The sequence below is a fragment of the Brettanomyces nanus genome, chromosome 4, assembly GCF_011074865.1.
Source record: "Brettanomyces nanus chromosome 4, complete sequence".
NCBI lineage: Eukaryota > Fungi > Ascomycota > Pichiomycetes > Pichiales > Pichiaceae > Brettanomyces > Brettanomyces nanus.
The window spans coordinates 716,846-737,298 of NC_052377.1; the positions used below are offsets into that span (position 1 = coordinate 716,846).

At 40.6% G+C, this 20,453-nt stretch overlaps 8 protein-coding genes across 8 annotated transcripts; 3 read left to right on the top strand and 5 right to left on the bottom strand.

Moving 5' to 3' along the window:
- Positions 1-368: 368 nt before the first annotated feature.
- FOA43_003560 (uncharacterized protein) lies at positions 369-4,685 on the top strand (the record flags this gene model as incomplete). The annotated part of the gene is made up of 2 exons (XM_038923811.1): positions 369-4,006; positions 4,391-4,685. 2 exons carry the CDS (start codon positions 369-371, stop codon positions 4,683-4,685), a joined length of 3,933 nt encoding a protein of 1,310 aa, XP_038779739.1.
- An 8-nt stretch (positions 4,686-4,693) lies between these two features.
- FOA43_003561 (uncharacterized protein) lies at positions 4,694-7,030 on the bottom strand (the record flags this gene model as incomplete). The annotated part of the gene is made up of 1 exon (XM_038923812.1): positions 4,694-7,030. The coding sequence occupies one exon, from the start codon at positions 7,028-7,030 to the stop codon at positions 4,694-4,696; it is 2,337 nt and encodes a 778-aa protein (XP_038779740.1).
- Positions 7,031-7,245: 215 nt separating this feature from the next.
- Positions 7,246-8,856, top strand: FOA43_003562 (uncharacterized protein; the record flags this gene model as incomplete). Its single annotated transcript, XM_038923813.1, has 1 exon — positions 7,246-8,856. The coding sequence occupies one exon, from the start codon at positions 7,246-7,248 to the stop codon at positions 8,854-8,856; it is 1,611 nt and encodes a 536-aa protein (XP_038779741.1).
- A 53-nt stretch (positions 8,857-8,909) lies between these two features.
- On the bottom strand, positions 8,910-10,004 carry FOA43_003563 (uncharacterized protein; the record flags this gene model as incomplete). The annotated part of the gene is made up of 2 exons (XM_038923814.1): positions 8,910-9,863; positions 9,999-10,004. 2 exons carry the CDS (start codon positions 10,002-10,004, stop codon positions 8,910-8,912), a joined length of 960 nt encoding a protein of 319 aa, XP_038779742.1.
- A 679-nt stretch (positions 10,005-10,683) lies between these two features.
- On the bottom strand, positions 10,684-11,535 carry FOA43_003564 (uncharacterized protein; the record flags this gene model as incomplete). The annotated part of the gene is made up of 1 exon (XM_038923815.1): positions 10,684-11,535. The coding sequence occupies one exon, from the start codon at positions 11,533-11,535 to the stop codon at positions 10,684-10,686; it is 852 nt and encodes a 283-aa protein (XP_038779743.1).
- Positions 11,536-11,854: 319 nt separating this feature from the next.
- FOA43_003565 (uncharacterized protein) lies at positions 11,855-17,881 on the bottom strand (the record flags this gene model as incomplete). The annotated part of the gene is made up of 1 exon (XM_038923816.1): positions 11,855-17,881. One exon carries the CDS (start codon positions 17,879-17,881, stop codon positions 11,855-11,857), a length of 6,027 nt encoding a protein of 2,008 aa, XP_038779744.1.
- Positions 17,882-18,485: 604 nt separating this feature from the next.
- FOA43_003566 (uncharacterized protein) lies at positions 18,486-19,472 on the bottom strand (the record flags this gene model as incomplete). Its single annotated transcript, XM_038923817.1, has 1 exon — positions 18,486-19,472. The coding sequence occupies one exon, from the start codon at positions 19,470-19,472 to the stop codon at positions 18,486-18,488; it is 987 nt and encodes a 328-aa protein (XP_038779745.1).
- A 263-nt stretch (positions 19,473-19,735) lies between these two features.
- On the top strand, positions 19,736-20,084 carry FOA43_003567 (uncharacterized protein; the record flags this gene model as incomplete). Its single annotated transcript, XM_038923818.1, has 2 exons — positions 19,736-19,765; positions 19,824-20,084. The coding sequence occupies 2 exons, from the start codon at positions 19,736-19,738 to the stop codon at positions 20,082-20,084; spliced, it is 291 nt and encodes a 96-aa protein (XP_038779746.1).
- Positions 20,085-20,453: the final 369 nt, after the last annotated feature.

The window sequence follows — 20,453 nt, forward strand, 5'->3', positions numbered from 1 at the left end:
GGGACAATGTGATCCTATATATCTTCTCCGATGACTCCCTTTTCAGTTCAAGTTGACTTTTTTATTGAAAAAAAAAAAATATTTCATTCTTTTTATCATGACAATTTCCTCTTCTGGACCAAGATCTTCCGGGATCCTACGAGCAAGTGTAGGGATGTCTATTTGGTTTTGAAACGATCCGTAGCAATCTCGATTCTTATCTGCCTACTCATCAAAGCAATTGGTCAAGATTTCTCGTGTGTGGTGTGGTGTGGCAGTGTGGTGGTGTTTCTATATATAATGAAGGGATGTCTATGACTATTTAGGAGGGGATTTATCTGCTTTCATAAGCTCGATTTAAACCAGGTTTTATTTTTATAATTCCGACCATGAATAATCCAATTGAAAAGACAATTGATACTATTCATAATGATAAACTCGAAATAGGCCGTAGAGAGACTGTCGGAAGTAGTGCTCTGAAGGTGAGACCTTCATCCTCGCTGGCGATGGAGATCGATCCTGAAACGTTTGTGTTGAAGGATTCACTCCAAGAGCTGTGCGAAAAGAACTCCGATAATGGCATCATTCCTAGACCCATTGACGTGATTTTCCAGCACATGTCTACTGTCGGTCGAAACAATGCCTCCAATATACTAATAGATGCAGGAACGGCATTTTTCTATATGATGTTCTTTCCTGTATTAAAATTGATTCAGCGGCTGAATCCTCACAAAGCTCCTAAACCTGAAAAATTCAGAACTCTTATCAAGGATTTTACTGGTATTGTCAAAGCCGGAAGTCTGACCCTAGTGATCGGGCGTCCCGGATCCGGCTGTTCAACTCTTCTAAAAACATTGGCTGGACATACCAGTACATTTGTAGCCATTGAGGGAGATATTCAGTACAACGAAATACCTGCAGATAGACTGTGGTCAAGAGATCAAAACAGATTGGCTTATATTCCTGAAGAGGACAGCCACTTTCCCTTCTTAACTGTACAACAGACGTTGAAGTTTGCCATTGCTTGCAAAATGCCAAGAATTAGGTTTGACCAAACATCCCAGAAAACATATGTGAATACTATGACCGATTTCTATACTACACTACTTGGATTGAACCATGTTAAGGACACTTTGGTGGGAAACGAGTTTGTCGGTGGTATTTCCGGAGGTGAACGCAAACGTGTGACGATTGCAGAAACTATGGCAACGGGTGCATCTGAATTTTGCTATGATAATGCCATCAGAGGCTTGGATTCTGCTATTGCGTTGGAATTTGTGAGGTCACTAAGAACCTTTGTCTCCGTTTGTCATACAACCATTATTCTGTCTGCCTATCAGGCCTCAGAAAATATCTACAACATCTTTGATAATGTACTAGTGCTCTATTCTGGTCATGAGATTTACTTTGGACCTGTGGAATCAGCGGTACAATACTTCATCAATATGGGATATGCTAAATTTCCACGGCAAACAAGCTCAGATTTCTTGACTTCCATTACCAACCCCTCTGCTAGGGTCACCAACAATAAATCTCATCACCAGGTTCCCCAGACTCCAGAAGAGTTTGAATTTTATTGGCTCAATTCGGAAGAATATGGTGCGTTGATCGAACAGATTTCGGCTGCAATCGAGATAAATAAAGTCATCGAGTCTGAAAAGGATATGAATCACATCCACCAATTAGAGAAGTCAAAAATTGTAAGAAAAGGATCTCCTTATGTGACAAATTTCTTCCAACAGTTATATCTCTGCAACATCCGTTGCTTCCAGACCATTAGGAACAATACCGCTTTTAATATTGCCTTACTAGTGGCAGCCATTGTTCAATCCTTGATTGCGGGCTCTTTATTCTATGCTCTTCCAAATAACACCACGGGTATATTTCCAAGAGGTGGTACTCTTTTCGTTTCATTGCTATACTTTTGCGTGATGTCGTTAGCAGAGGTGGCAGTGTTTTTCGAAAACAGACCAATCCTTTTCAAACAGAGGGCTTATCTACTATACCATCCCTCTGCGGAACTGCTTGCAAGAATCACTTCATCCTTTATTATCAGATTTGTCACCATTATCTTTTTCTCATTGATCCTTTACTTCCTGACAGGTCTAAGAAGGCAGGCAGGAGCTTTTTTTTCCTTTCTTTTATTTGTCAACCTTGGTGTTCTTGCTGTGAACTTGATATTCAATGTCATATCAGTGGCCTCGGCAGATCTTGCTGTGGCAAACGCTTGTTCTGGATTGCTAATGCTTTCCATGCTTGTGTACAGCTCTTATATGGTGCAAAGACCCTCCATGTACTGGTGGTTTAAGTGGTTTTCGTATTGCAATCCGATTCTTTACTCTTTTGAGTCCATGATTACCATGCAATTTCATAATCATAATATTCCGTGTGCCAACCAGAATATGGTTCCCACAGGTGGCCAGTATAACTCCATGCCACTCTCAAATAGAGTGTGTGCATTTCCCGGTGCTGCTGCAACAAGAGATGTATATCCTGACAGTAATTTTGTTCAAGGTGATATTTATCTAGCGGTGAGTTTCGACTACTTTTTTAAACACTGCTGGAGAAACTTGGGCATTTTGTTTCTATTCGCAGTGGGATTGCTTGCGATAGGTATAGCAATAGTGGAAACCTACAATCCTCTGTCTGACGTGGGCGGTCGGCTTTTATTTCTTAAGGGGAAACTACCGACACAGACAAAGGATGTTGAAGCGCAACGGAGTTCGTCCGAAAACAGAAATGACGAGGGAAGGGAGTCGACTGGCGATGATCCGAAAGGGGAGATTGAGAGATTGGGATCCAACGATACATTTTGTTGGAGTAATTTGTGCTATAGTGTCAAGCAGAATAAAATGTTATTGAATGATGTCAGTGGTTATGCCTTGCCGGCCAAATTAACAGCATTAATGGGCGAGTCCGGAGCAGGAAAAACAACTCTATTGAATGTACTTGCCGAAAGGACAGGTAGTTCGGGCATTGTCACAGGGAGAATAACGGTCAACGGGGAATTAGTTGGTTCAGATTTTCATCGTCGTACAGGATACGTCCAGCAACAGGACGTTCATCTTGGAGCATTGACTGTTAGAGAATCCCTAATTTTTACAGCTCGAATGAAGCGATCCTACAAAATCCCCGATGTGGAAAAACTTGAGTATGTAGAACACATAATTAGGATTCTAGGAATCCAGAAGTATGCGGATGCAATAGTGGGTAATTTGGATTCCGGCCTAAACGTAGAGCAGAGAAAAAAGCTCTCCATTGCTACAGAGTTAGTTTCCAAGCCATCCTTAGTGCTATTCCTTGACGAGCCGACTTCGGGACTCGACTCTCAATCTGCATGGGACATAATCCAAGTCTTGAAAACCTTGGCTCGGGCTGGACAAACAGTAATTTGCAGTATTCATCAGCCCTCTGCCGTTCTTTTTGAGCAATTTGACCAGATTATGCTTTTTCAAAAAGGCGGCAGAGTTGCATATTCTGGAAATATTGGTGACAACTCTAAGACAGTTCTCGATTATTTTGTTAATAATGGAGGCAGGAAGTGTGGGCTGTCTGAAAATCCTGCCGAATACATTTTGGATGTCATTGGAGCTGGAATAACTACTACAAACACCCTCAACTGGGGAGATATTTGGCTGCGAAGTGAAGAGTCCCAAGTTGTAAAGCAGCGAATAAACGAACTGGATCATTTTGATGATATCAGGGAAAGCCAGAAGAAAGACAGCACTGAATTCCAAGTCCCTTATTGGTTTCAGTTCTGGTATGTATTGCAACGAACAAGCAAGACTATCTATCGAGATTTGCATTACGTGCTGTCAAAGTTTGTTATATTTCTTACAGTGGGACTACTTATCGGCTTCACATTTTGGAACGTTAATCACTCCATAGTGGGAATGCAAAATGCAATGTTTGCCAACTTCATGAGTATGGTGTTGATGGCGCCTATGGTAAATCACATCCAAAGCAAAGTGATGAGGTCAAGAGAAATATACGAGGCTAGAGAGCGAATGTCCGGTACCTTCCATTGGTCTTGCCTCTTGCTTTCACATTTTCTTTGCGAAATCCCTTACTGCTTGGTTTTCTCCACGATATATTTCATTTGCTGGTATTTTCCCATCCAGTTGGACCCTACACCATCCAGATGCGGACTTTGGTGGTTCACTTGGTGCTTCTTCTTTCAATTATTCTACATCTCTTATGCCCAGGCGGTAGCATATCCACTTCCAGACTTGCCGACTGCTAATGTTGTCAGTGGTTTGATTTTCAGTTTCATAATTTCATTCTGTGGAGTTGTCCAACCACCTCAACTCCTGCCGGGTTTCTGGAAATTTATGTGGAGAGCATCCCCATTCACATATTTCATTGGAAACATGCTCGGTATTACTCTTCATGGAAGACGCGTTCATTGCAGCAATGTGGAACTCAGCTATCTAATGCCTCCGGAGGGTCAGAAGTGCGGTGAGTACTTAGAGGAATACTTTCAGAGTCATACTGGATATGTTGAAAACCCCAATGCCACAGAAAATTGCGGTGTATGTCAATATGCGGTTGGTGATCAATATCTTGCCTCCATTGGGATATATTACTCAGACAGATGGCGGAATATAGGATTCTTTGTCGTCTATATAGTTGCGAATATCGTCGCCATGTTAACACTCTACTATCTCTTCAGAGTACGCAAAATATTCACATTTAAGCAGAAATGATCAAGATCTTATATATTTTTATCGACAATGAATTTATCCTGTACAAGACAAGTATTGAAAATACATCTGATTATCCAGTTCCACTCCACTACTATGTACTTGGAATCAGATGCATCACGCTTGACAAGCTTCTTGAAATGGCTGATAAGCGATTTTTCATCTGGAGAGCAGAGTAAAACATAAGCCTCACTATACCTGCTACCAGAAAAGGTATCGTCATTGCAAAGCAACTTCGAGGCCTTTGTATCTACCTGCTGACAATCAGACGCACCAAATAACCTTATGATATTACTCACAATTTCCTCACCTGGAGTCTTCGAAGAGATATTAAAAAGGAAACCCTCAAAGAGCCTGCTTGTGGAATTTCTAAGTAAGTTTTGGAGAGCAAAGATCTCTCCTTTTTCGGGGTGCATGAATAGATCTTTCACTTTATGGTCCTTCGAGAAAGTTATGCTATTTTCTAATCCGTACTGAGATATGTCCGGCTTGACAGAATCAAATTCAGATACTTTGTGATAAGTGTCCAAAGTACCTAGGACATCACTGATAAATAAGGGAGAAATAATATACTTAGGTCCCAAACTCAACGATTTCAGAAACTTTTCAGTCCTCATAATGGTGGGTGCAATGATGCAGTTTAGACTTTTTGTAGGAATATCCACGAGTCGTATGCCAACTCTATGTAAATTCTTCCTGTCTGCTGGTGTCAGGTCAGTGTCACATCCTGTCATGATACCCACAATATTGTAAGGTTTTGTAGCCGCAGGCAAATGCTTAGCCTGCTTCTTATTATTCAATACCGGAGGATTTGATAATTTCCTTTTCGCAGGAACCACATTTGGCGGAGGCAGCGTTGGCTCAGAAGGGGACGATGGCTGACTTAAAACAGTATCTTTAGCAACAGAAACCTTGGCAGATGTTGAAGGACGTGAGGATGAGGAAGTTTCAGCGGCAGATAAAAATTGCGGAGATGAAGAAAGACTTGAAAACCCTTCGTTGGGTAAAACTTTCGGCCCTTTTCCGGAATCAGCACTTTGGGGAGTGTGAACTATATTGGCATCAATCTGTGTAGTTCCAATGAGTCGGACATCATCACAATCTCTAGGGAACCTTGAATACTTAGGGTCATTCTCTGGTTGTAATTCCCAGTGAGCAAATGAATCCTCTATCCAGAGATGATTGACACACTTAATTCCCCAGACTTCCGTGGCCTTATACTTATCACCAAAAGCCTTGGCCACAAGTAGATGAGTGTTTCGCGGCTTGAGGTTTCTAGTAAACTCTCCACCCATCAGTTCCACAAGATTTTGCAAGTACAACCTTGAATCTCCAGTGTAGTTGGTGGCTGATATTACAACTTTCTCCATACCTTTGAGCTTCTCCTTTGGATAAGGATAATGAAGCAGGTTCAGAAGTGGCAAAGTCCATTTACCTCTAACTAACATCCATAGAAGCCAGTCCAAATTACCAATAGTCAACTTCTCGTTATGAGAAGCCCGTGTAAACTGTGCACCCACTCTATATAAACCAAGGTAACAATTAGCCTCATTCAGATGCTCTTTATCTCTGATCAGTTTCGCACCAGATCTAGTACAAACAGCCGCATTCAGGGAAGCAAAAAGTTGGTCGGAAATACCGTAATCAGAACCGAAATAAAAAACCTTATCCTTCAAAGCGTTTGGCTGTTGCAACAACGAGGACTCCAATAAACTTTTAGTGGTCCTTCCAGTAGGAAACTTGCTTTCTTGAAGTTTCCGGTCAATACCAATTGACTCAAAAAGCCAGTTCGGAGAGACTATTTTTATGGTATTATTTCCAACGTGGTGATTAAATTCTTGGATAAGTGTGCACCACTCGTCATCTTCATTTGACGAAAGTAGATGAGTTAGATTCTTGATCACGTCCTTCACATAGACTCCTCCAAACGCATACACGATGGAAGAGATAACCATTTTATCCTCATCGCTTATTGATTCAGAGCATGTAATTACGCAATTCCTAAGAATCAATTTTGGATCTGTAGAGTACTTTCTTAAGGGTTCCAACTTCTTATGCGTGACGCTATCGAATAACCAATCAGAACTGACAACTGGAATCATTAAATGATCGGATACTCTATCGTATTCTGCAAAATTAACAGTATTGGAGATTATATGCGTAATTTTTGATAGCTTCTGATCGCTATCCTCAAAGCCATCCGTAGCCTTTCTGACATGATATAGGGATGAAGGATCAAGAACGGAAACCTTAGATAGCTCTTTTTGGATCCTATGAATTATAACCGAATCCAAAGAATCAGACTCAATTATAAGAATATCCAACCCATCAAAGCAAGTAAGGGACATAACGGAACTTGATTCGGATAGCGGAAGACGATATCGAGTTGGCAGTGAACGAACGATGAGGATGCAAAAGACGGTAAGACGCGACGCGTTTTCGTCCTACTATATAAACGTTTTTTCTGTTCAAAGAAAAAAAAAAGGTACTCCGAAAGCAAGAGCCTACAAATTTTATACTGTGTATTCCTTTGAAGGTCGACAAAACGACTGCCTTATCAAGGATGACAGAAACTGATATAGACAAGTTGTCTGAAGTACATTCACAAATAACAGCAGAGCAACTTCTATCAGAAGCCTACGAGTATCGACAGACCCCGCTAAAAACACCCGATTATAAGATTGCAGATCTTGATGAGCTACACGACTTCGAGAGAAGGAAACGTCAAGAATATGAAGATGCATTAAGAAGAAATCGGTTTGATATCGGGCAATGGATGAGATATGCCCAGTTTGAGGTGGATCAACATGATATGCCTAGAGCTCGATCAATTTTAGAGAGGGCTTTAGAGGTAGATAATACAAATGTGTCGTTATGGATTAGATATACACACTTTGAGATTAAGGGGAAGAATATAAATCATGCTAGAAACTTGTTGGAAAGGGCTACATCCGTTTTACCTAGAGTAGATAAGTTATGGTACCAATACGTATCGGTGGAAGAAAATCTCGGTAACGTAATAGCGGCGAGGGCCGTGTTTCGCAAATGGCTTCAGTGGAAACCGGGTTTTGAGGTGTGGAGGCACTATATCGAATTCGAAGAAAGGTATAAAGAGTACGATAATTGTCGTTTGATATTTGAGAAATATACTACTGTTTATCCGAATGCAAGTACGTGGCTATATTGGGCTGCATTCGAGAAGAAGCATGGCGATGCGACAAATGTGAAAAATGTCTATAAGCTCGGTCTCAACGGTATTTATGAACTTGGAGGATTGACAGCAGAATTTATCTTATCTTGGATATCATGGGAATCTACCATTGGGGAAGAAGTTGCCATCAGACGGCTTTTTGAATTTGGTATCAAGACATTGAATGAGAACGAGGTTCGAAAACTTCAAGACGATTATTCAAAATTTGTGAAGAAATATGGAAGTACTCAAGATATAGAAGACTCTGTTCTAAATGGAAGGAAACTTAAATACGAAAGTAAACTTTCAAGCAATCCAGAAGACTTCGAAACTTGGTGTTTGTATCTAGATCTCATAAGTGATCCCCTAATTCATCTTCCACCGTCAGAAATCGAAAAGAAATTTGAACTTGCTATCTCAAAAAGACCCTCTTCATCACGAAAGGATGATTGGCTACCTTATATATATGTTTGGTTCAGGTATATTACTTGGGAAAAGTCGAGAAGCGAAGATATAGAACTGTTAAGATCGATTTATCGTCGGGTGATCAAAATAATTCCTCATAAGTCATTCACCTTTCCGAAAGTGTGGATTGGATTTGCTGAACTTGAAGTTAAGCACAATAATTTGGCTGAGGCACGTAGGGTGTTAGGACAATCAATGGGAATGTGCCCGGATAAGGAGGTCATGAATTATTATATTACATTAGAGTCAAATATGAATCAGTTTGACAGAGTGAGGACAATCTTCAATAAGCTAATAGAAAACTTCTCCGATGAAGAAGATTGTTGGGAAGCCTATGTACAGTTCGAAAGCCAATTAGGTGAAACAGAAAGGGCTGATGCATTAAAAAATCTATCTAGGGAATACCTACAGAAACCAGATGATGAGGACAGTCAGATTGCAAAAGCAGAGCACCCAAAAGTACTCGAAAGTATGTCACCCGTACGAGTACCCTTCAAAAGCAGGTTTGAAGAAGGCTAATGTGATGGTTATGATGAGTCTCATTTATTAATATCTATAGAAAAGAGAATCAGCTATTCTTTCTTTGAGCTTCGAATAATGTTGCATATATCTTTGTAAGGCACATCGAACAGCACCGTACCGATAATGCAGTAGGTGGTGATAAGTATTAACATCACAGAATAGATGGTACTAATTACCTGAAAACCGGTGAGCTTTGTGGTTAAATACATTTCGTTGAATGAAAGAGCCATTGTTCCTAGGGGAAAAGTACTGGCCCACATGGTTCGAATCCAAACAGGTGGCCTGCCGCAATAAACAACGGCCAGAAACGATAATGCAGTAAGGCAAACGCCAAAGGCTGCCAAGAACAATGCGACACAGATACCCAAAATGTTTAATGTAGCACTAATCGTTTGTAGATATTCCTCAGAGAATCCGACATCCAAATTGAGCAACTTTAAGCCCGAACCGTTCACAATAAGATTACCAAGATTTTTGTAATTAAGCTGAATAGCCCAACCTCCTTGACCCAATATACCGATGGGAATAAAGCAGGTGTAAATAACCTCTTTTGCAGGAAGACCATGCAATAATAGCTTATTGAAATAAAAGCATATTAAAACGGTGGCTAAAATAACAGCATTCGACCAAAGAAGGAACGTAATGATATCTTGAGAAAGTTGGAAACCTGGCCGGTTCATCATCGACTGAGAAATTAAGGACCCCGTCGAGGAAACAACAGTCATGGTCACACATGGTAGAAGTATGGTGGCATTCGCCTCTTTCATACTGAACTTATTGTAGCCAATCATAATGAAAGTAATTCCCCATCCCGCCAGCAAGCTTAGGGTGACGTTTATCCACCAAAGCACATAAGTGGCTATATACCATCGAGGCCGGAGATAGTATAGCATGTTAATTATTGTGGACAGACCCATTACCTCGCAACCTAAAAAAACGTTTAGGTTCTGATCTTTCAAGATCATTTTGAACGAAACATGATACCTTTCACATAGCATAAAGTACTTGAGAAAAAACATCGTATGAATCAAGAAGAAGCAAAACAAATTTATGAAGAAGTAGACAATACCAACGTATCGTGTTCCTCTTCGTATCATCTCAATTGGAAAGTTGTATAATATACCCGAAGTGATTCCTACTCCCATGGTAATAACAAAATGCATAGGGTGTAATCTGTCAAGAAGTAGATCAAGAATCTGCACAGAGAGGGGAGTCCCTATCGATTCGGCATCTGCAAGATTGTGAACTTTTAAAACGCTTGTATGATCTAGAGTTACCCGCATGTCAGTGAAGTCTCCAAGGACATCAAAATGCCCATATTGTGGAACGATGATATTCTCTTGTTCCTCAAGATCCATATCAACAGAGTTTTTAATTGTGCTTGAGCTATCAAATTGGTCCTGCATGGTCAAGAAAGCTCACTACTTAACTATGCTTTTCGTAATCTTAATCTCACGATTTCTGGAACGTATACATAGAAATGCCTACATATGATTCATCTTGATTTTTCGATGACTATACTAAAATATAAATTTTCATCCCGATAACGGTTCTCAAACCCCGTAAGCAATGGACACGATGAGATGGCCGCGATCTTTATGGGAAATTCATGCGATAACATCGAAAATTCAGAAAAAAAACTGTGGCACGAACACGTGATGACAACTCCAAATTGAGATGTAACCACTGTACACGGCAATTGAAATCACGTGTTTTCCGTTCCGGGATCTTCAAAAGGGTACCTACTATTTGGTTCACTAACTCACTGGGAAATTCAGTCCGACAAACTCCGCAGGAAAATCATTTGCATCAGAGTCGACTAAACTAAAGCTTGGGCTTCTCTTCAAGCTTTCCTTTTAAAACATCCGGATACAAATCAAATGTGTTGAAGTTGCCCATTTGCCAAAATCCTCCATCCACTACTTGCACAGTTCCAGTAATAAATGAAGCTGCATCGCTGAACAAGTAGATGGTAGCGTTGGCTATATCGTGAACAGAGCCTAATCTTTGCATTGGGATTTTTCGGGCAAAGTCTCTTTTGTTTGGAACCAATTTATTAAATCCCTCGGTATCTCCAATAGGACCTGGAGCAATACAATTCACCCTTACACCCAACGGACCAAACTCCACAGCCAATGCATTTGATAGAGCGTCAATACCTGCTTTGGCTGCACCTACATGACTCTGGAAGGGAACCCCATAGTAATGTAATGTAGAACTTATGAAGATTACCGAGCCTTTATTAGCCCGTAACTGTTCAAAGCACGCTTTAACGGCGTTGAATGAACCAATCAAATCAATATCCACCACCGTCTTGAATGCGTTGCTTGACATGTGATTAAAGTCCGCCAAGAAGTTTCCGGCTGCTCCACACACTAAGAAATCGATCTTACCCAATTCATTTACTGTCTTCTTCACGATGTCTGACATACTCTGGAAGCTGCGAACATCACAGCCTCCGTATCCGATGACACGTACGTCACTTCTAATCTGTGATAGTTCCTTGACTTTCTTTTCTACAACTTCTTGTTCCCTGCCCAATATTGAAACTGAGCATCCCAAAATAACAAGCGCCTCAGCCTGCTTACTACAGATAGTTCCAGAACCCCCAGTGATTAGGCAAACCTTACCCTTGAAAATATCAGGCTTCCATGTTTCTAGGTAAACGTTTGACATGATTATTGAAGATTCGCCGTGAGAGTTCCCAGCTGGGTGTATAGGGAAATACTCACTGTTATATACAACTCAGTTAATCGCTTACCCCACATGAAACGAATATCTCGGGGGAAAAAGCCATCTCCTCCATTTTAACCGTATCACGGTGAGTATTCAATTGTGGGGTAGTCCAAATTCTTCAAATGTGGAGTAATCCATATTCGACACTTATTATTTAATGAGGATAAGAAAAAGTTCGAGAATTCATATACTAAAATCGCTGTACATTAATTAATTAACTGATTGAATATTTGACTACTAACACGTTGTATTCCTGTCATCAGGAACTCTTCTTCTGTTGAGGGCGAGCGGCGTTCAAGAAAATGCGGTCGTAATTAAGAATGAGGTCTTCGCATACAAACGTCATCAAACCAAAATAATTTCGAAGATTCTCCGGATTACAACCTTCAATAAGGCTGCCTCCCAAGATCGTGGCAAGATTGGAAGATGTCATCTTGTTGCATTGCTTGTAGTCAACAACAAGTTTCAAGTGACGAAATAATCTCTCCAAAAGATTGTAGTTATACACAGGTAACTCACAAAAAATCTCTCTGTATACGTCGAACCGTTTATCATCTTTAGAAAGCTCTTTTACTTCAGTAAACTTGCCAATACTACTATCGCCAATCAAAGGATCTGGCAGCTCTCTCAAATATGACTTGATGCATCCTGTCAAATTATGAACGTCGAAGACAAGCTGATCTTCCATATTGAAATCTCCGAACCGGTTGATCTTATCTTTAATTTTCTGAATGGAAGCTAGCGATGCGCTTCTTCTGTAGAGACCCACTTCTTCAAGTCCCCTGAACTCGATTTCACTCATGATCTTTTCGATGATATTAGGAATAGGTCTGTTCTCTCTAATGCAAACAAATTTGAGAGGAACTCCAAACACCATATTGGCTTGCACACCCATACTAGACTTATTCAAAGCTTTAGAGAAGAACCAGTGCCTATGAGAGTAATTTATATTCCTAAGCCAGTCATCTCTATCCAAATCATCGGTGGCTTGGAAACAATATTCATCAGATCTTCCGTTACCAAAATCGATCTTGAAACTGTACGGTGTCACATAGGTAGGGAAAGCAGACGAGTCCTTGAGGTTCAAAGTATACAATATTTTGGCCTTGTGACCCCTAACAAAATTATCAGCAGGTGGTAATTCTAAAAATGAACAAGGACTCTTTTCCACAACTTGCTGGGAATTGCTACCGTGGCCTATATTCAATCCTTTCGATGCTCTGCTGAACAAGCCAGAGAATTTAAATCGGGATATTTTACTCGAGCCTGAGCTTTCACTTCGAATGCTCACCGCGGAACGTGTCCTATGCAGCACCAACGTACTTTCAGAGGACATAGCAGAGGTTGAAAACGCTCCATTACGCTTAGAGGCTCCGAGGGTGGTCTTAGGTGTATCCACAATGGCACCAGAAGAAACAGAACTGGATGGTATCGATGATGGAAGGGGAAGTTCGGTCATATAAGTAGGTTTTTGCTTTAAAAGCAAATTCTTCTTTTCGTCTTCAACTTTCATCAACTGCCGCTGTTCATTTAGATGTGACTCAAGAAATGTGCTCACTTCCTCATAACCTTCGGCTTCCTTTTCCTTTAAAAAGGTCTCGTAGACCTCTTTCAAAGCCGGTTTGCGTATCTTAAAGTCAAGCAAAAAGCTAAACAGTGACTCTTTGTCCAGGTTCTCCGTCGTTTTAGGAACAAGGTCCATAATGTTGACAACACAATTGTAGGCAAACCGATCTTTGTCGAAGTTTATAAGGCTGGTATTCTGCACGTACATGTTAGGAATGAAACATGTGATTTCAAGAAGACTTTGTAAAATCCACCCTGGACATGGAGTCAAATGGCTTTGAAGTGAAATCTCTGCGGATATATCCTTCTCATCCGGAAGCAAGTCATCCAAGTAGGTATGACATTGGTCCAATTCTTTGCTTGGGCTGAGCAATTTCGAGGCTTGACACCAGTCAAAGGAGAAGAACCGGCACTCCGGAGATAGGATAGTGTTTACTAAACACGATTCAATAAGCGAGGGAACTCTAGGTGATATGTCCGTATCCGTTTCATCAGGACTGAAAAGTTCCAGCTCTCTCATCTTAATACGGGAAATAACGAGCAGCTTCAATACAGCTGCCATTCTCTCAATTCTATGCTCAAAATTGATTGACGGATCGATAAGCTGCACAGTAAAGTAGTTTTTAAGCTTGAAATAGAATCGTAACATTGATCTCACAGATGAGGGGAACTTGTCTACGACAAAGGACAACTTTGACGAGGTTGACGATTCAATATCAACCAAAGTAGCGATCCAATGATAGATGTTGGAAACAACCAAAAGAGGTGAACTTGTATCCAAAGACTGAACATCATAGTTGAACAAACTTAAAGTTGACTTAGCTGTAAGAACCTCCAGAATTTGAAAAGTCTCAATCCAATCCTCAACAATAATACTTGACATGATACGTCTAATGGTCTCATCAATACCATCGACAAACCGGGATAATGCCTTAGTATCATTATAGCGGGCTAAAATCTTGTCTGCAGGAATAATAGAAAGATCAGAAGTGAACCTTAGTGGCAAAGGATCCACCAGGGGTGTATAGCAGTTCTTAACATAGTACTCTTTAGAATCCTTGTAAGACTGTATGATGGTTCTGACACATTTTTCAATGGCGTTAATGGACTCACGATCTGGCTCATCTTGGCTCCTCATGTCCTTAAGCGCAGATGGTAAAGTGACGTCCAACTCGTGACCAATACACTCAAAGAGAGACTCGATGGCTTCCCTAGTCTCCATATCATCCAAAAGATGCTTATAATAATGCTGAAACAATGCAAGGAGGCTCTCCACTACCCCCAACTCAATCTGAGCAACAAACTTCCAGTTGATATTTTTGACTGTGTCTCCGGTAACAGTAGGACTCCATTCAGGGAAAATAGTGGAGGAAGACCCCAAGGCCTTTGACGCTATTGAAATAGAACACCTTTTAGAACCGGCAAACCGTTTTTGCAATCCGCTGATCAGTTCATAAGGGGACATGAAGCATCTATAAACGGCAAAAAACGTCACTGTGAATGCACCCTGGTCCATTCTAAGCAAAAAAGATCTGCCATTGGCACACGATATTTCAGCAAATCTTTTGACGTCCTCTTCCTTTATTTTGGAACTGAATATGGACGATGTGAGTACCAACAGATCCAATAGTCTTTCAGAAGTTGCTGCCTCTGCTACTATGGACACCAGCTGTTCTCCTTGTGTAAGCAGTTTTCTGGCGGATGCTTCTGCGCTACTTCTGGAAGATGAAGCAATGACAGGAGACTCCAATGGTTGGACGACAGCAACACTTTCACCATCACCGTCGCTTGACTCCCTGACAAAAGAATGATAGGAATTAACAAAATCATCAAGATTAAAGCTACTCGTAGAATAGCTACTAAATCTTTTGACGCTGATATTCTCCCCGAAAAGTATGCTTGAGGGACGCGATTTGCTAGTATGCTTGGAAACCTTACGTTCTTGTTCCAAAGAATCAAGTACAGTCTTAAACATGATGGTATCGTCAGTCTCCTTGAACTCAAAAGTGTCAATATTAAAAACGTCACGAATATGCTTGAGGAAAGTGTTTCTATTCATACTCTTTGAGGAAACCAAGCTATGACCGCCATGTTTCATAAGATTCGAAATATTATAAGCACTATTTCTAAGAACACTCTGGGTAAGGCCAACACCTCCGATGGCTCCGATCAACGACTTCCTATCATAAATTTCATAGGCATCTAGAATTTTAGGAAACAATATTGAGGCATACGAACCCAAGAAAAGGGGGCTTCTTGATCTGTTATGATACTTGAAGTACTGGCCCTCGCTGGGCTTTTCCACGCCAAGTGATAGAGACATAGCATCTGAAAGAGAAAATGGCTTATTTTTTACCGTGTAATTAACCACAAATCTCAATTTCTGGGCAATAGAAATATCCACAGATCCACACATACCTTTGCTGGCATTGGAAAGTCTCACCGAATCAGAATTTGTAACGCCTTGGTAAAACTCGTCCCATTTGGCTATTGAGTAATCAGCCTTTTGAGAGAACGCACAAAAGGACTTCACATAGTCTTCGGGCAACTTTAGCGGCTTTTGAAAGTAAATATCACCATAGTATGGAATAACATCCTCTTTGGCATAGTTACGACCTATTCCTGCTGGTACTAAAACACGATACAAACCAACACGAGCCTGCTGAGACCTTCGTTGACGAACCTCAAATATAATTGGAGCCCATGACTTTCTTACAAGGTCGACAATTTTATTGTCAATCTTCCCCCAGGTATCACGTAGTCTTAGAATTGGAACGGAACACATGAACGTGGATATACCTAACCAACTTGACATATTTCCCTGTCTGTAAAGTAACTCTCCAAGGAGAATCCACTTCTCCAGAATATGTGCTCTGCTTGATGCGTCGTTCTCTGTTTCTGGATCTTCAAATAACTGGTAGCATATTAGTCTTCCCAAGTAATGAATGTTGTGAATAGCATCAAATACCAAGAAATTCTTCCTCCAGTACTCAAAAGACTGGTGAACTCTATCCAGTGTCAAAGATCGATCGTCCCTAGCATTCCAAGCTTTCAAAAACTTGTGATCTAAAGCATTGATTTCGAAAGCCAAACTTTCTAAAGGAGCAGACATGAAATAATCGGCAGTAAATATGGACAAGGATAGGGTATCAGTAGTATTTTCAAATTGAAGGAGCATGCGTAGAGACTTTTGCTGCTCATGAATAGTCGTTTTCAAGTCGTTACAATCGCTGACATCGTCAAGCGCCATCATTACGTTCCAGATACTGCGTAGAATGGAATCGTCTAAAAGCATTCCGGAGAAATCTTTCGCAATCACTTTCAAGCAACGGGAAATTCTCTTTATCATGAAATCTCTAGTCTCCATTGGTATAAAAGCTCTATTCGAACTGGAATTGTCAGAATTACTTTGTGTCTGATTGTCTGCTTCATCTTGGTTTTGAGAAATAGAGGCGAAAAGTCTCAAGTAGAGTTGAAATAATGCAAGAGGTGTGGCGATATCTGTCACCATAGGGAGAATGCGAATTAGTTTCTCTGCGACGTCTTCTGAAGGATAGAAAACAATTGTATGACACAAACTCTCAATGGTGCCGCCCAAAATAACACCAGTTTTATCCTCAAACTGAAGATCTGGGTGAGGACAACGGCAGTAAGGATAGGTAATATCAGTAAAATCAGAGAAAGTGTGACCTACTTCAGGATCGGCGACCACAGGTTTCGAAGTATTGTAATTATAAACAGGTGTGCCACGAAAGTTCTCCTCTGTACCTTTCTGCCCTCTGATGGCTTGGATAAGGTTGCCAGCAGCCAGCAGGCTATCGTCGAGAGCTGCATCTACTAAGCATAGCTTTTGAAGTTGGTCGTTTAATTGAGCAGAGTCCGGGGTGATGATAGATGCAATACTTTCAGATGTATTAGAGGGCGATATCTGAGACATTTCATTATCAGCTCTTGAACTATCAATAGAGATGGGGGTGTCAGTAGACATGTTATTCACAGAGTCTAATTGCTGTTGCTGTTGCTGTTGGGAACCAGAAAGGTTCATCAAATTAGCTTGATAATCTTGGGAGAACGAGCTGGATTCAGGGTCCTTGTCATCACCACGTTGACCTGCAATAAAGTGAGAGGTGGAGGCCAATTCCTGAGGACTTCTATATACAAATAAAGTAGAACCTTTCAATTCAGCACGACAAAGCTTTAGTTTATCATCGGATGAATCTTCATTGACAACATTAAGCCAGCCTGTCTTAATGAGGCTAGTATCCCAATCAGGAATGACCAAGCTCTGGACATTATGCTGTTGTTGTTGCTGCTGACTATGAAGATACAATGAGGTAGATGATCTTTTTGAAGACAATGAATGCAGAATATGAGCTTTATGGTGAGGAGTATCAGAAACGGAACCAGAAGCATGGCTAGTGAAATGCCGTCCTTCATTTCCCTGATGGCGGCCAAAATTCAGGTCTCGATCTTGGCCAGAAGTGCGGCCTGCAACGCGTTCACGATCGTGATCCTCAGTCTTTGTAAATTTGAAGCTGTCTGTGAGCATAGAGGCCCTCTTGGATAGATAAGAGGAAGAGCCAAAGATTGAGGCCGTATCCTCTTGGACACACTCAAGTTCAGCTCCAGCATCAGAATCGTGATTGTCGAGGGCCTTATCGGATTTTCCTTCACCAGAAAGACTTCGTCTCTTGTCGCGGCGACTTAGAAACTTTCTCATTTGTGGAAGACTTACAGTCTAGCACAACAAATGATTACAGTTTGAAAGAACCAAATGAAGAAATAATGGAAAAAAACAAAGAAAAATGAGCGTTACCACTTAAAAAACCATCTGAAATCCAACCCCAAACTCGTCAATGTCCAATTATCTTATTTGGGTAAAAAGTCTCACCACGATGAAAAAAAAAAAAAAACAATCACTCAGAACGAGAAACAAGTCATTGATCTGAAAAATCAATGTGGATCTGGTTGCGCTAGTGACCATCGGCCTATCAGCATATAAATGGGAGAGGCAGCTGAGGTTCTTCTAGAGACGTGGGAGTTTTGCATACCCCGCTCGACTCGTACACTAAAATATACATAGCCAAGTCTTTGGCGATCCTTTTCCGGTACATGGAATGATAAATTCCTATTTCTTGAAGGGGAATGTTGGAGTGCATTCTACAATTTGTATAGAAAATTTCAGGGCTAATTCGAAAGGAGACGAGACTCCGCTAGAGGTATATATCCAATGTTAAATAGGTGTAGCTTCAGATATGACCGCTGACAATGTATAACTAAAAAGGAATTACACAAGTTTTCCTGAAATTGTAAAGTGTATTATATTAGATTGACATCTTTGCAAGCTTAATTGCACCCTCTTTGGATTTGACGCCTCCAGTGAAACCGGCTGCATGAATGAACACACAGTTTGGAATTCCGGTCTTTTCACTCAAAGCATTGTCTCTTAGTCCTCTCCATTGCTCTGGCAATTTCTTTCTGGAATCAAACGAAGCTGCAGAAACTGGCACTGCAGTAATTCTCCAGCTGCCTGTCGTGTCTGGGAATAGAACGAACAAGATCTGGCCAACTGCATTATTAGCCTTCTCAATGTTGTAGACATGCTCTTTCCATGGAACATACTGTTCCATGACTATGATCTTTCCGCTCTTATCAACATCGAATCTCTCCCCATATGCCTTCTCAACGTACTGCTTAGCTGGAAGAAAGGATTTACCCATGTATGTCAAGAACTCTAAAAATGCCTCACCCATAATCTGGGAAGCTTTTATAAACATACGATCAAAGTCAGCATCTGTAGGATCAGTGTCCCACGAAGGGTTCAAGTTGGAAACCACGCCAGCCAAGCTGAAGTTTTTATCATGGAACCGTGGAACCAACTCCTTTTGGTTGGCATACTTGTCAATACCATTATCGTTAGCATCAACAGCCTCAATAAAGTCCTTATAAACTCTATCGTATAAAAATTCGATATCGGTGGCCTTCTCTTTAACATCAAATTTCAACACCTTGGCGATAACTTCTTTGCCAAAATGTTTGAACACCAAGCCAGCAGACGAGAGCTTTGTCTTATATTCAGAGTTGAAAGTGCCAGTAAATTCCCTTTGATGATGATCGAAGAACTTTTTAGCGTCATACTTTCCACTCACGTCAACGACAATATCTGCGGATTCCCAATCCTCTGGTTTTCTAGATCTAGTCACTTTTGCATTTGAAAACCGTTTAAGTAGTTTCAACATGAAAACCGCAAGTGACTCATCTGCATGGAAAGTACCCGAATGAGTACATATATTTAGTGTTGCTAATGACATTTTTTGTTTTTTTCCTTTTGGTTCTATCGACATACCAAAGAACCAGGAAGAGTACTCTAACTTTAATTTGGTTTCCCTGTACTTACGTATATTCCTAAAGTTTGAGAATTTTCTGCGCTTATTTTTTGCGATTAATTTTAGCCCAATGGCTTCGCGAAGAAAGTAAATCACATCGACATGCATTCAGATAGGAACCATCTCGTTCGATCATCATTCCTTTGTTTAACCAAACGCAGGTAAACGAGCAAATGCATTTTCCTCGTATGTCAAGATCACAGTTTGAGCTTGCAAAGGTAAGTAATAGGATGATTGTATCGAAGATGTGTTTTTTAAATACTAACAAATGATCAGTTCACTTTCTACTTAATGACGCCAATTTCCATTATGTACTATGTTGGTATTGATACCGATAGAAAATTCAATATTCCAGGATTCTGGCCCGATCCTGATACTTTGAATAAAATACCCAAGGAGCCTTATGAGATACAAGCAGAGTTGGCCAGAATTAGAGCTGCTAAGACTGAGAAGAGAAAAAGACTAGAAGCCAAAGCTTTGGAGCTTGGCATCACTCCTGATAATGTTCAGTCTGAAGATAATTCTGATAAGCATTGATGAGTCAAGAGTTTAATTATTATATATATATATCTGTACATAGGGAATTTTACGGTTTTATCTTGAGTTGTATGAGAGACCCTCCTCGGCTTTGCCTCTTACTCATGTTGGTACTGGCCATCGTCATAGTGATATTTTTTTGTTACTTTTTCGATGGCGGAGACTTAGGCTGGCTGGGCTTTCTTTTGTTGTTGTTAGCGACCTGTATTTTTTTTTATACCCTTCTTCCGCTTCCGTTTTCGTTTTCGTTTCTGTGTTCTTTCTATTTCATTTTTGATACCGTCCATCTTGTTCGTTCCTTTATAATCACCACTTTTAGGCTTCCGTAATTTTTCTGAACCTTTTTTTTTAACCACCGCCTTCTCTCGT